We start from the raw sequence: 14,340 nt of genomic DNA, 5'->3' as shown, positions 1-14,340 counted from the left end.
AAAGCTTCTGAAGTCAATGCACAGACGTGAATGGAATGAGGCAAAAAATTCGCCCGACGCTGAGTTGCGAAAGCCAATCAGCGTTGAGACGCTACGCCCGTCATCACTGACGTCGTGCCATTGGTGAATCTAACTGGTGGTTTGTTTTGTGCACTAATACAATATATACCTATGTTTGAAGAAATCATATTTTAGTTTTCCAATTACAAAGGGTTCGGCTAATGCACCGATGAAGCTTGCAGGGTTCAGTACTTCCAATAATGTTAAGAACTACTGCCCTAGAGCTACTCAGAGCCTTCATCAAATGAAAACAATAGGTTTCATTTTTGCACAAAGAACTTCATCCCCTACCAATAAAGTCATAAACATATTCTGTTCCCTCAGGCATGAGGTGAAATGACAGGTTGCAGTAATAACAAGATTATAAAATGTTTTATTGATCCCCTCTGAAGATGAATTTGTAAAGAAAATTCCACACATATCTCAGGTACACATAATTATTTCTTTTTTAAGCAAAGTTATGGCACTATTACTTTCTATAATTTCACCAGAAAAAATATTTATGTGGCTGTGGCCATGGCTTTATTTATACAAATGATGAGGAAGTATGTGTCTTGAATTGACCGACTGTAAAGTAGCAATTACACTATATCAACATTCCCCCAAACAGAATTGGCCGGTAAGATGTTTAAACCAGTGATTTCAGGTGCAAGTTAAAATACATTCCACTGACATATTGTCTGATACCAGTGTAAAACTCCGGTGGACAGAACAGTCAAGGAAGCACAATTGGTTTCCCCGTTAGAAGCAACACAGTGGTAAACAGCTGATGGACAATATTAAACCCAAGGGGAGAAGCTGATTATGACAAACAGATTTATGCATGGGTGAACTCCACTGCGCCAGAGCCATCAATTCTCCATCTTTGTCAGTGCCTGTAGATGTTTCTTTCGCCTCCGTCTCACCGTGGCTGTCGTTACATTTATCCCTATTCCTCTGCTAAGTGCTAATACATTAACATTTTTAGTGCTGCTCAGTAATAAAAGAGGTGGAATGAGAAGAGGCCTTTTTACCATTACTAAAACAAACATCATTGAACTCATCTCACTGAGAAGTCACCCCACCTTCAAACTACCCCGACAGTCCATTCGTGCACCCTCCCACAGATTGGCCACTGCTCCACAGTGCAGGTCAACAGTGTTGCGGTTTAAATCTCCTCAGTTTCATCCACAGTTCTCACCCTCATTTCGAGGTTCACTTACAAGAGTCTGCCTCACACGGGAAGCTCCGCATCAGTAATTTGTCCAGTCTGGATTCTCTGTGAATGCCTTTAAAAATGTGAGGGAAGCATTTTGTAACCAACATTTACCAACTGAAGTCACAGGCTAAGCACACAGGCACAACATAGGAAGAGAGAGGTTGAGGTTGGTCTCCACTGTCTTGGTGGACTGACATGCTAGTCTTTGGGAGGAGTCTAATTTTTCAAATGACATAATATAAACAGCCTCACTTGAGAATCCACTCTGCTTCATTTAAGAAAACATGAACCTGGAGATAGCATTCAGAATTATTTTCTTCACTTTCTGTATTTTGTCTTTAAAGCCGGGTTTCATCAGTAAGGGTGAAAATAAAATAAAAAATCAGTTTTAACAGAGACAAAATCACAAACCATCACATAAGCAACGAAATTAAATAAATAATAAGAGCTGTGCAGGATTTGATTACTAAACAAACCACGGATAAAAATATCATAGCATATTTCAAACACAGCCCAGTCGGTATCTAAGTAAATTATCTACACGCCTTTGCTGCATCTCATCTGATGCAACACTACAATACTGACCTTAGTTGAATGATCTCGAGAGGTATAACCAAGGCCGACCAGCCATGATAAGATCTTCACCCTGCCAACTACTGAATAAAGTAATAACAAGCCTACTTTAAGACAAGTGGTTATTGGGTCGTTTGAAATAGAACAATTCACAGCTTTACAAAGCCCTTTCCTTGGATAGCTGGTCGGGCACATCAATATAGTTGAGGCATTCGGAACAATTACTTGAGAAGACTACATACTGTTTATGATTGGTGAACAGGGAAAGAGTAACAAAAATGTCATCTCATTATGTCTTAATCCATTATGAATTGACTGCTGTGGCTCCTGTGTGTGAGAGAGGAACTCTCAACTTAGCACCTATGCTAAGTTTGACCTTTCCACAGTGTTTACATTCTTTGCTTACATGTCACACGGAAAGAGCAGAACAGAAAAAATACACAGGCCATTACTAAGATGGAGAAGAAACAGTCAGCTGTGCATTTACACCTGGGGCACTGGCTGCTGCTTCCTGCAGTGAACTGTTCTCACATGGTTGCAGTTCCAGTTAATCACACACAGTACTTCCAGTGCAGGGAACAGCAGGTATTTTGGAATGGGAGACCAGAAAAAGAAGGCACAGAGGGGTGCTTCAGAAGTGTCCATGCGAAGGGAAATTGTGCATCTATACAGCTTACCAATAATAACACTGTGAATAGGATCTGGTACAGTACATCATGTGTAACAGTAGTCTATATCTGGGATTTCCCCTTCTCTATAGCCGCGGTTGGTGCCATGTCCTGCATTAGAAACATGGGTGTCACTTTTGTACAGGCCAGTGCCATTGGAGGGGAATATGGTATGAATGATGTAATCCTCTCGGAGGGGTTTCGGCTGCATTGGTTGGCAAGCCGCCATAGGCGTCATCTGGAATCCTGGACTGCGGATTTCCAAGATGGTATTGTCCTTCTTTGTGCCTGACTCAATGTAATCATCATATGTCTTGTTTTTTCGGGAGTTGCTGCGAGTGTAGTGGTCACGAGAGCACAAATGCCCAGTCCTGTGCCCATACCAACAAAAGATGCAGCAAATAAGAGCCAAAGATACAATGGCGGTAGCCCCACCAATAATCCCTGCCAGTGGCAGGACGGTCATATGCTTTGAGTCTTCATTCTCTTCCTCTTCCACAGGGGTGAGGTCAGACGTCTCAGCTTTTGCACACACGAGAGCTTCATCAGGGTCAGGATCTCCAGAAATTGTCCCTTTGCTTTCTGAACTGGCCGCGAGGGGTACCATGCAGATGATATAGCTGGAGCGTGGTTGGAGAGAGGTAAGGAGGTACTCACGACGGTCACCCCGGACAAGAGTCTCCGTGATTGATCCCATGGCATTACCAGTGCCCAGTCGGAGCCAACTTAGCCTGAAGGAGGAGCTTGGCTGGGCTACGCTCCAGGTAACACGGATACTGTTGTGAGAGAGAGGCTTCACGTTGAGAGCCAAGCTCTTCCCCACACCGCTGCTGCTAAGAGTGTAGTCTAAGCCAGAGTCAGGAAGCCCCAGGCCAGGTCGCTTCGAGCGGAGGGTGAAGAGAGAACCCTGTGGAGGGGTGTGAGTGGTAGAGCTATCGACTCCACTGCCGCCCACTCTGTCTCTGGTCCCTGCTGTCCTCACCACCTCACACTCCTCCATCTCGCTGGTCAGGTCTATCAAAGCCATGTCTCGCACCCTGTCAGGCCCATGGCATGTGAGACCTCTGACAGTGATGGAGTTGCCGCGGGCATGCAGCCAGTCATACAGCCAACGCAGGTTGCAGCCACAGTGCCAAGGATTGCCTCGCACCAGAAGCTGGCCCAGGCTGTCCAGGTCTTTGAACAGTCCTTTCGGCAGAGTGGTCAAGTTGTTTCCTGACAGATCCAGCCTCAGCAGCCTGTGCATGCCATCCAAGGAACCCCGTGGCATATGAGTCAGGGCATTTTCCTGCAGAGATAGGCGCTGCAGATGTGTGCTGGGCAGGTTGATAGGTGGGGTCTGGAGGGAGTTACGGACTAGGGACAAATCGGTTAAGTTGGAAAGGCGGGAGAATGTGTCATCCGCAATGCGCTGATTTGCCAAAAGGTTCCCATCCAGGACAAGACATCTAAGTGAAACGAGGCCTCGGAAGGCGTGGGTTGGAATAGTGGAGATACGGTTGTCATCCAGACGGAGTTCTTCCAGTGAGGCAGGCAGTCCTGAGGGGATACTGGACAGGTGGTTGCGGGAGAGAAACAGTAGGCGCAACCGTGGGTTGTCAGCAAAGGCCTGGTCCTCAATGCTGACGGTGGAAATTGAATTGTCGTCCAAGTGGAGCTTCTCTAGCAAGGGCATCCGACCCAGCGCACTACGAGGAATAGTGCGTATGTTGTTGTCCTGTAAATGCAGTTCACGAACAGATGGTGGCAGGTGCACAGGGAATTCATCCAGTTCATTATCATACAGGTAGACCACACGGATGGCAAGCTGGCGCTCCAAGGAGGTGGGCAAACCCGGGTTGTTTATCTGGTTGTTCTGAAAGTAGAGGATGGACGCCGAAGGAGGCAGTGAAGGGATGGAGCTCAGGCCACGATCATTACAGTAGATAAAGTCCTCATCGCACCTGCATACAGATGGGCATATCATGTCCCTCTCCCCAATATACCCTTGTATCGTGGCTGTAGTGAACTGAAGCATGCCGGCACGTAGTGTCAAGCAAAGAAACAGCAGAAAGAGTCGGGCCCGCAGCTTCGCCACACCTACAGGTGCCATTATGGTGAACATAAGCACTGTCTTTCTTTTCAGGTGTATTGTTAATCCTCAAATCGTTGCAGTGAGCTGGAATCCTGTTACCTCCACCCTGTGAGAGAGAGAGAGAGAAAGAGAGAAAATTAGAGTCATCACTGATGCACAAATGAATTAGGTATTGGTCACAGACAACGAATGTGATTCAGTAATATTGTCAGTGTAGCTTCATACGATACTTTCATTGTCTTATGTATAAATGATATTAGAGGCCACATTCATGCTACAATGATCACATCTAAACAAAAGCTACAGAGACAGACCAAGAAAACTTTAAAGATAACTATATAGCCAAACATCATTATGTTGAATTAGCAACAGTTAGAATACTGACAGCTAGATGACTTAACTTTAGTGTGTCTTGTAGTGAACTTTAAAGCACAGTGAATATTTAGTCTAAAGAAAAGCAACTCTGGAATTGATAAATCCAATCTTCCATTTAGAATTAAGCCTTGTGCATAAATGTGAATTCTTGAGAACATTCTCCGCTGCTGAATTATTTAAGAGATCTTGAGAGGCTCTATGGCTCCATTAGTAGTTGCAAGCAGATGGCTGCATTAGCCAGACAGAGCTGAAGATACTTTTCATAATCAAGACGGACCAACATGTTTGAGCTCAGAGCAATCGTCTTGAAGAGTTAAATTCTCATCATGCAGTAAAGATGACACTGGGACTAAAACACTTGATAAATACATTCATGTAAATCACGTCTTCTTAATCTAGTTCATATCAAACTAATAAAGTACAATAAAATGGTAATGGAGATGTTAATGTGCAGCAGAAGGCAAATGATGATACAACTCATTAACAATTTCTAGTCAGCACAGTTGTGTTGTGGGAGTCCACACAAGCTGTACTCAGAACTTTATCACGATTTTCTGTTGAAGTGAGATATGTCACAACAGTAAGTGCATAATTGACGACAGATATTTGGAATTTGGAGTGACCACTTGAGTGCATCGCAGTCTTCAATAACCAGGGCCATTAGTCAAACCGTTAAGTCCCACACAGCCGCGGACATAGTCAGGCTGTAGTATTGATCTCCTCACAAATCCGAGGTGATCTGCCAGAGCCAGTTGGCTCTCGTGCATATTACAGGATTCCCAGGAAAGACAGTCGGCGCGATCATAAACTAAATGAATGACAAGTCTTCTTGGAGTTGACTTTTCTGAATGTACATTTGCAAGCATTAATCTCTGCTTATTCATTACCAAAATATAGAAAATGATGAGTGAAAACTTTGTTGACACTACACTCATTTTCAAGTATTATAAATAAATAATTTGCTGAATGAAAAAATAAAGCCCACAAAACCCTTGAACATTCATGGCTGCTGGGAGATCATTTAAAAGCATTTACTGTCTGTCCTTTATCAGTTCAAATGTTTTGCAAATTCTTCTTACAAATAGAGGATTGTTGTTGTTGTCGATTGAGAGTTGATGTGACCATAGTTTTATAACCATCTTATTCATCATTTTAATATATTTGATTGGTACTTAATGGTCTACCTATCAAACCTATCTCGACTCCTTGAAGCTGCCGGTATGGTTCTCTCTACTATTTCTTTTACTTTGATTGTGCTGTTATTCCAATATATATCATAGTGTCTCTCCACCCTCTCAATGACTGGAGTCTTAACTGCCTTCGTGAACACATATTCACAGTTTTGCTTCCCAACATGGTCTGACAAGCTAGAATAACCCATCTGCATCTCTTGGTCATCCAAGAGATACTTCCACCAAAACAGATGAGCGGAGTCGACACCAATCTCTGAACGAAGCCTCTTAAAGTATACAAATTCTGATCACAATAAAAACTGACACGTATGATGGTTACTAATTCAGAAAATAATATGTGTTTGGTCAGGATGACATTATTCTTGGGGAAAATATTGTTTGAGGTCGATTGGCTACATGTAATTTATATTTCTTTGGCAGCAGATTGTGTTGCTTCATTTTGCCTATTACAGTAATACACTTCTATACGGACTCATTGACAACAACACAGAGACATATCGCATTTGATGCTAAGAAAAATTCTTATTGAATTGGATTCTCTCCTCTGTTCTAACCATATATTAGTAAAATATTTCAATATTTATAAGCCAAGGCAGGGCAAATTATTACAGAAATCATGCAGATAATGTGTTCGCCTAGATGTTGCACTATAATGTCTTTATTGCATATCAAGCTTTGGACTTCAGTATCATAGCTTTAACAGAAAATAAATATACATCTAAAAATGACAATATAACCATTTGTCTCTGGCTTTACATCATATTTCTTGTTTGGTTTGTGTCCGTCTCCATCAGCAAGGTCATCTCCTAACACACTGATAAACATGTAATTTTGTTACCTATCTACTTCAATCCTCTTGACGGTGAAGTGCTGTCTGTGCTCTCTAAAACCTGAGGAGAAAATAATGACTGTACTTTAAAAAGATGGTATTTTTTATTATATTAAATATGTTAAAATTGTGCAGTTTCATATTGATTTATTCTGACTAAGTACACTCTATGTTGTTGTGCTTGTTTACAAGGTTTTGGTGTGTGTAAAAATGTGTATAATATGTGTGGGGGGGATGAGTAGTGCGAAAGAAGAGATGACTTCTGAGTCCCTGGAGCTTCGGTCGTGAGACTCTTGACTCTGGAGTATTTGTGTCAGCCCTTTAAAAACAACATAGATGTCGTGTGAGATTGAAGCGCTACAGAGGGCCAGAGGGATTAATAGAGCATATTGAGCCGTGGTTCATTGGATTAAGCAGGTGCTACAAAGAATGGCAGATAGTCATTTTCGGATATTCTGCCCTTTGGTTGCTCATTTCCCTCCTCCCAATATTATGGAATAATGTAAAAGCATAAAGTGCACGTCAATGCTTTGTGTTTGTGAATGCTTCAGACGGCTGTGTGTTTGTCTGTCCATGCACGATCAAATTGCAAACATTAACCAATAAAGGGACAATCTATGGTGGCAGTCTATATTTCAGTGATCTGTAGCGGGGAGCAGAGAGTGGATGTGGGGTAATGTGCTAGCCAGACAGCCAGTCGCCTCAGGCTGAGTACAGCACACACACAACAACTCCCAATCTAATACTGGAACCCAATACTGGATCGATTTACATACAAAAACAGGGAGCCAGAGAGAGTGACAGAAAGCAGCTTTGAGCAAGACCTTTGAATCCCATCTCCCCATTAAGTCCCCCACAGAAGGATATGACTGGGAAATCTGGTAAACCGGATTTTGGATGACCGAAGGGGCTTCCGATGTATCAGGAAATCCACTTTACTGATGGCAGGGAACAGATAATGGTGGCCATCAGCTTATTTTGCATGCCATGCCAATGGATCATATTTTAGATTTACAGATTGGACATGTGGAAAGGATGACGCAAAACATGATGGTTATGATGATGACAGGAATATGTCTAGGGATCTGAGACAGAACAAAATGAGAGAGGCCAGAAAAGCATGGCCTATTAATTTCATTTAATCATAGAGGTTGTTTTCGATCTGCGCGTATGTCATATTTTTCCCAATGCTTGAGATAGGACTATCCCATAAGGTACTGTAATCTTCAAGATATTAAAACATGGAGATAAGAAAATATGAACTTTAATCCCTAAAAACGAAACAAACACAAATACTCACTACAGCGTGCATGAAAAAATAAACATGAAATGTTTTCCACTCAACAGATTGCTTCTTTTATATAAGCAAAATCATGATCTTCGTTGTCCCTTTTATGTCAAAATAAACAGACACCGCTGTCGTATTGGGCAAATGATGTTCAAGTGTTTTGAATAAAGCCATCTGTATTCATCGCCTCGCATATCCAGCCATTCAAACCAAATCAGCCTCTGCGTTTGTTGCCCAAAATGAGTTACAGTCGTGAATTATTTGACTTGCTAGTGCATTAGAATCTGTTATAAATCTTGTATTGTCTCCTCTCCTTTGAAAACATGCCACGTGAGTATGCGATAGAGGCATATTGAATAACATGTTAAAGGCTGAAGAAGTAATGTTTTTTTACCCACACACTAACTCCGTTTTTTTCTTGGTTTATGCACCAATTTCCTGGCATGAAGTAGTGATTGGATTTGTACTCAGCAGTTTCTCATCTGAGCTGCTGACACAAAGACCCAGGGTATGTGACATATATAAAGATTTGTGTTTTTCCAGATGAACTAAATTGTCTTATTTTTGTCATATAATCTATAATAACACGCAAGTGAATTTTTTTTCTGCTGTGCTAGGATTAAGATGCAATAATTATAAATATATATATATATATATATGTCATAAATAACTTAAATTCTTCAATTATATGTGCAGAAAATCCAAAGATTTAATTACATTCCTAATAAATTGCATATTACACATGTACGATTGGATCTGGATTCAAGACATTTAACTATAACCAGGTTAAAATCTTGCAGAACACAAAGCACTTTCAGAGATGTTTGCATCCAATCGCAATATAAATATGAAAGAAAATGACAACACTAATCAATATTGGCCCTACAAATTGACATGATACGGTATAGTGTGTCCTATACTCCATATTCCTTTAAAAACATATGCTGTAGAAAAGAAATAGAGATAGCACAGCAGCAAGAGAGTGCTTCACCTAATTCACAGTTGGGGGTGTACCTCCATCTTGGGGAGGGGGGGGGGGGGTCATTTGCTGGTGCAGCTCACGGCTGAAGTAAGTTGATATATAGCGCCACAGCACTACAGCATGTTTTATCTTTACAGTGTTATTATATGTTTTGTCGTTGCACCAGTCTACTTCACAGTCCTCTCCACTGCAGCTGCTGCTGTGAATCATTGCGCCTCAGTGTGTCTTCCTCCAGAAAGTCACATCACAGGTACATCCTTTCAGCATTAACTAAAGGGTCGCGGCTCCTTGCAGCAATATGCTCCTTGCATTGTGTGCAATGGAAAGATCAAAGGGGGGAGGGGTTATGTTGAAAATGTAAAAGCAGGATCATCTTAACTAAATGAACTGGGTAGTTTGGCTTAGTAATCACCCCTTTTTTTGTCAAAACGTAGTCCAAAAAACAATGTTATTTAGGCTGGAAATATTTCCCATTTCTAATCCAGTATGTTGCTGTTTAATCAGATTACCTGCACAACTAATGACATCACCATCAACCTCTGCTGTACTTTGTGCGTAGTGCTAATGAGCTCATGTTAGCATGCTAACAGAAATATATATAAAATATTATTTAGTTTCTTTTTTTCTTCTCCCTCCCGTTATTGCAACGTTCACATCGGCTATACTTTGTTCCATTTAATTGCCAATCTTATTGTTTTCGTCTATTCTCATTTAAATATCTGTGTTTACAGGTTCTGTGTGTTTATCCTGGAGGGGACCACAAGTCACTGTGCAATCCCGTATTGTATAATGACAATAAAGCTGAATCGTCAACCGTAAACTTTGAAAGTTTCTGATATCCAATGACAGTCGCCACCTTCCCCTGCTTTTGTTTACTAATTAAGGGGACAAAAACAACAACTGGCACGCCTCTGGAGCTCATCTATGAAGCAATTTAAAATAAAGGTCTTGATATTTAACGGGAGATTTGCCGTTCTGCCACATTGGCGGATGTTACAGAAAGTTACCACGAGCTTGGCAGACTAGCTGGCAAATAAACTTTAGATGTGTCAGTCTGAGTCAGTGGTCATAATGAAGTCTTTGATCAATGCCTCACTGGCCTCGCAAATCATTTGCACTGCCTTTAATGTTACTTTTTTTTCTTAGCGCTGCATAAAATAAAGGAACCAGTTTACTCCCAAGAAGAGTCGTCTCCATTTTGAGAAAACATACTTTATCATTTTAAATGGGACATAAAAAAGCCAAATGTATCCCCTGGTTTAAGTCAAGGAGTCAGGCTGTGGTTGTCACGCTTCAGCTCGGACACTGATTGGATTTTTTTAATTATCATAATTCGTGCGAAAGAAGAAAAAAACGAAGAGAGCGAGGGGGGTTGGTTAGCTTAATTGGTCGAATTTGAATTCAACCCTGACAAGAAGTAATATAAATACAGGGCTGTGGGAGGCCCAGGCAGCGGCATCACATGAAAATTGATGAAAATGAGCCCACGTCAGAAAAAAACGATCGGGGCCGAGAAGAGGATAACATCAATGAAAAACCTTTCTGTATCCGACGGTCAGGTAACGTCTGGCAGCCATGCCGGAGGTCCAACGGCGAGAACAACTGAGAGCGCCTGTAAACCGTCTCACCGCTGAAATGATGTGAAGAATGTACAGTAAGTGCCTTTGGGCGTCGACTGATCACTTCACTGCTGCTAACCACCGCTGATGCGCACGCAGTGACATCAGCAGCAGCTGCTAGCCGGGGCAAGAAGAGGACTGCTTCGTTTCTCTTTTTATTTGTTTGAATGTATACTTAATGCATGAAATGATTTAGGGCTGAAAAGTTTACGTTCATTTTCCCCTGTGAAGAAGTCCAATTGGGCTTTTTAGTTTAGGTCAGGTCTGTTTTTGTTTTCTGTATCTGAATGAAGTTTACAAGCAAAGCCCTTTCTTGATGAACCAGGGAGAGTTGTTGGCTTTGCATTTAGTTCCTGGCAGGTGGCTGCCACGGAGTTTCCATTGTAATCACATTGACCAATGAAGAAATATGTTTTTTATTTGAACATCATAAAGGTTATTATGGTTTCCAGGATAGAGAAAATTCAACAATATAAACAGACTTTGAAAGTAATGCTTGCTATTAATGTTTTTACTTTATAGAGCAGGACCGAAATATCAGCCGATAGCGTATCTCTTCACAATTTTCATCATTGGCATGATAATGAAAGTCCTCATGAGTGAAAAAGCTGTTGAGCTAAAGTAGTCTAATTGATTAAAAGAAAAAGACAGAAAGACTCACAATATTAATATGGGGGACGATTTATAATTAATTTACATTAAGATTGTTTGAAAAGAAACAATGCCCCAAAAAAGATACCATGTTCATGTAAAAAAAATCTTTTACAATTGCCCAATATGTACGAATTTGAAACTCGGCAATATGGATCCCAGTGCTGCTGCTTTTCAGTGACACGTGTAACGCCGCTTCCTCAGCCTTGTGTCAAGCATTCATTTGATTTAACTTCTCAGGGTTCACTTTGCTGCACTGTGCATATTCCTCTCATCTATTCGTGAATACAATTCAATTAAATGTGTCCTTGGCCACGAGAACAGTGTATTACACACATCCCTGATGGCTACTTGGATCTTCACATCTCATCGACACCCTCCGCACCTCAATTTACACATCAAACCCCACACTGTATTTTTCACAAAATCAAAACATGCTTGTGCACGCCTTCGTACACACAGCGTGGACTTCTGAGGACTCATTTCAGGCTACACGGATTGAACAGCTGTGTTTTCTTGTTAGAAGACAAGATTGTTATCAATTTGTGTATATATATATACATATATAAATATATATGTATATATATATGAATATGAGGCTTGTTGGAATGATTGCTTCATCGTCATACCTCCTTGAAGAATCCCATCTTCCTTTTTTACTTTTGTCTGTTCTCACCTGTTTGTGTTAAATTGACAATGTCAAAAAACCTTCTGAATTTAATCATCTTTTCATATTTCTTTCTTTGCATATTCCATTCAATATATTTCAATATGTTGCAGCTTCTCTCTTTCTTGCTCCGTCTATATCTATCATTATGCAACGTTGGCTGAAAGCCATTTCTAACCATCTATATATCGTCCCAATAGAAATCTAAAGGCAAACAAATACTTTCTTTTCCTTTGACTGATTGAAAAAAAATAGATGTTGGCACATAACATCCTTTTAAAAATCGGCATTTATCCAAACAAATCTTGTCCGACGGCAACAATGCAACTTTAAAAAAATTAATGACAAAGCCAATAAATTAATGTAATCGAAGTAAAAGTGAGGAAACATTTCCTTGTATGATGGAATTATAGGTGTAAGGCACTAGTGCATGCAGAGAGGATGTTTGTTTGTTTTGAGGTGTATATGTTTGTCTTTACCATACGAGAAATCACAGCGGATAAATAGATACAGGCCGCCTCCGGGGCTCAGAAAAGATCCTTGACTTTGACTTCTGGGTGTGTGTGGGTTTATCCGACAAGAAACTTCCGCTGTGGGAGTGTTCAGATCTCAAAAGAAAGTTTCTTTGAGCCCCAAGTCGTCTCACTCTTCACTCTATTATGACTTCACGTGATTTCACTTTCACTGCTGGAACCTATTTGGACTGGGTTCAAAACACAGAACATATTGTGTTCTTTGCTGATAAATCTATGGAAATTACATATATAATTATCTATTTCTTCAGCATAATGGACTGAATGTTGATGGTTTATATTCAGAAACCAGTAAAGCAGGAGGAAAAAGCAAAGCTCCCCCTGTGAACAACAATGTGCTGGCTGGCTTCGGAGCTGGAAAACCAATTGAGGCAGTCATGGAGTTTGTATATTTTATTATTGGGTGCTGGCTTTTAGTACAACCTTTACTGATTGCTTTGTTTGGCCTCTTGCCCAAAAGGAAAAAAAACGTAGAGGAATAATCAAGCTCTATTGCCAACCGTTGATAAGTGTTCGTTTGTTTAATAGCTTCATGTATCTCTTATTTAATTACTGACACCATTAACAGTGAAGGTGCATCTATGGCTTTGTTTATTTTTGCTCTTTTAACTTCAAACTTTCTGAGGTGAACCGGCAACCATAAAAGCGCTGGATGAAAGGAAACTGCAGGTACAGACAGTTTTTTTTAACTTCCAAGCAGTAATTAGAATAGCATGTTGTGCCTTTCATAGAAGCAAGTCCGTTAATGCTCGGCTAGTGGTTTAGAAATGTTCATCCTGATACAAAGGTTGATGGAGTTATATTCACAGTAGATGGGATTAAAATAGCCCAAGTTCATTCATTCGAGTCACAACACTGAGCACCGTTTCCCTGAAGGTTGTTACAATCCCAGAATCCTAAAAAAGACTATTCTAATCATCTGGATGAAAACATACACTCTGATCTCTGGACACAACTTTATTTTACATTTACTTCTATTTTTAACCCATTTCCCCTGCTGTATTTCCTATCCTTATGTCCCTGCTCCTATAGTAAAACACATTTAAATTATTATTTTTGTATGAAAATTAAAAATATTGGAAAGAAATGTAGCACAAACCAGCACAACTGTTATCTGGTCCAAATTAAGCACGGAGATATGTCATATCCGGCTGCCATCTTTGTTTAGATTTGGAGAAAGAGACACAACTTGGGAATTGGGATCTAATGCATCAAACATAACTGAATGTGTTCTTACTTTTTGAAGTGGGGTTGCCAGGAAAGGAGGTGCAGCAGCACCATTTGCACTCTTCTTCCCGACACGATTCCCTCAAAGTCTGCAAACCGTGTCTTCTCCGGCGTTTGTCGACCTGTAGCCCATCAACTCTTGTTGCTGGTCTCAGGATCAGCTCTTCCTCCTGTGTTTTTATATTCAGCTCAGTTGTCACCACTGGCTCCAGATCAGTTCACTGTGGAGAAAGCGAGCGAGAGAAAAATCATCAAGGGAACAAAGCTGACCATCGTTGCCAATCGTAGATGTCAAGATACATTTTTCTGATGAAACTGTAATGGTATTAAATGACGGTGTGCTTGGCTGTCATGTGTGTTGTTTCAGTATGTCATTCTGTAGACATTATTCTGGTTCATTACT

At 40.8% G+C, this 14,340-nt stretch overlaps 1 protein-coding gene across 1 annotated transcript; it reads right to left on the bottom strand.

Moving 5' to 3' along the window:
* Positions 1 to 417: 417 nt before the first annotated feature.
* On the bottom strand, positions 418 to 14,029 carry flrt1a (fibronectin leucine rich transmembrane protein 1a). The gene is made up of 2 exons (XM_056406743.1): positions 13,948 to 14,029; positions 418 to 4,679 (listed from the first exon to the last, which is right to left on the bottom strand). The coding sequence occupies exon 2, from the start codon at positions 4,601 to 4,603 to the stop codon at positions 2,546 to 2,548; it is 2,058 nt and encodes a 685-aa protein (XP_056262718.1). The 5' UTR covers positions 4,604 to 4,679; positions 13,948 to 14,029; the 3' UTR covers positions 418 to 2,545.
* Between the last annotated feature and the right edge of the window lie 311 nt (positions 14,030 to 14,340).

The sequence above is a fragment of the Pseudoliparis swirei genome, chromosome 3, assembly GCF_029220125.1.
Source record: "Pseudoliparis swirei isolate HS2019 ecotype Mariana Trench chromosome 3, NWPU_hadal_v1, whole genome shotgun sequence".
Classification (NCBI taxonomy): Eukaryota; Metazoa; Chordata; class Actinopteri; order Perciformes; family Liparidae; genus Pseudoliparis; species Pseudoliparis swirei.
The sequence above is the reverse complement of the archived record's forward strand: the minus strand, read 5'-3'. Positions and strand labels throughout refer to the sequence as shown.

Bases quoted from the DNA above. Each gene is read 5' to 3' on its own strand.
- flrt1a (XM_056406743.1), bottom strand. From the start codon at position 4,603: ATGTTCACCATAATGGCACCTGTAGGTGTGGCGAAGCTGCGGGCCCGA.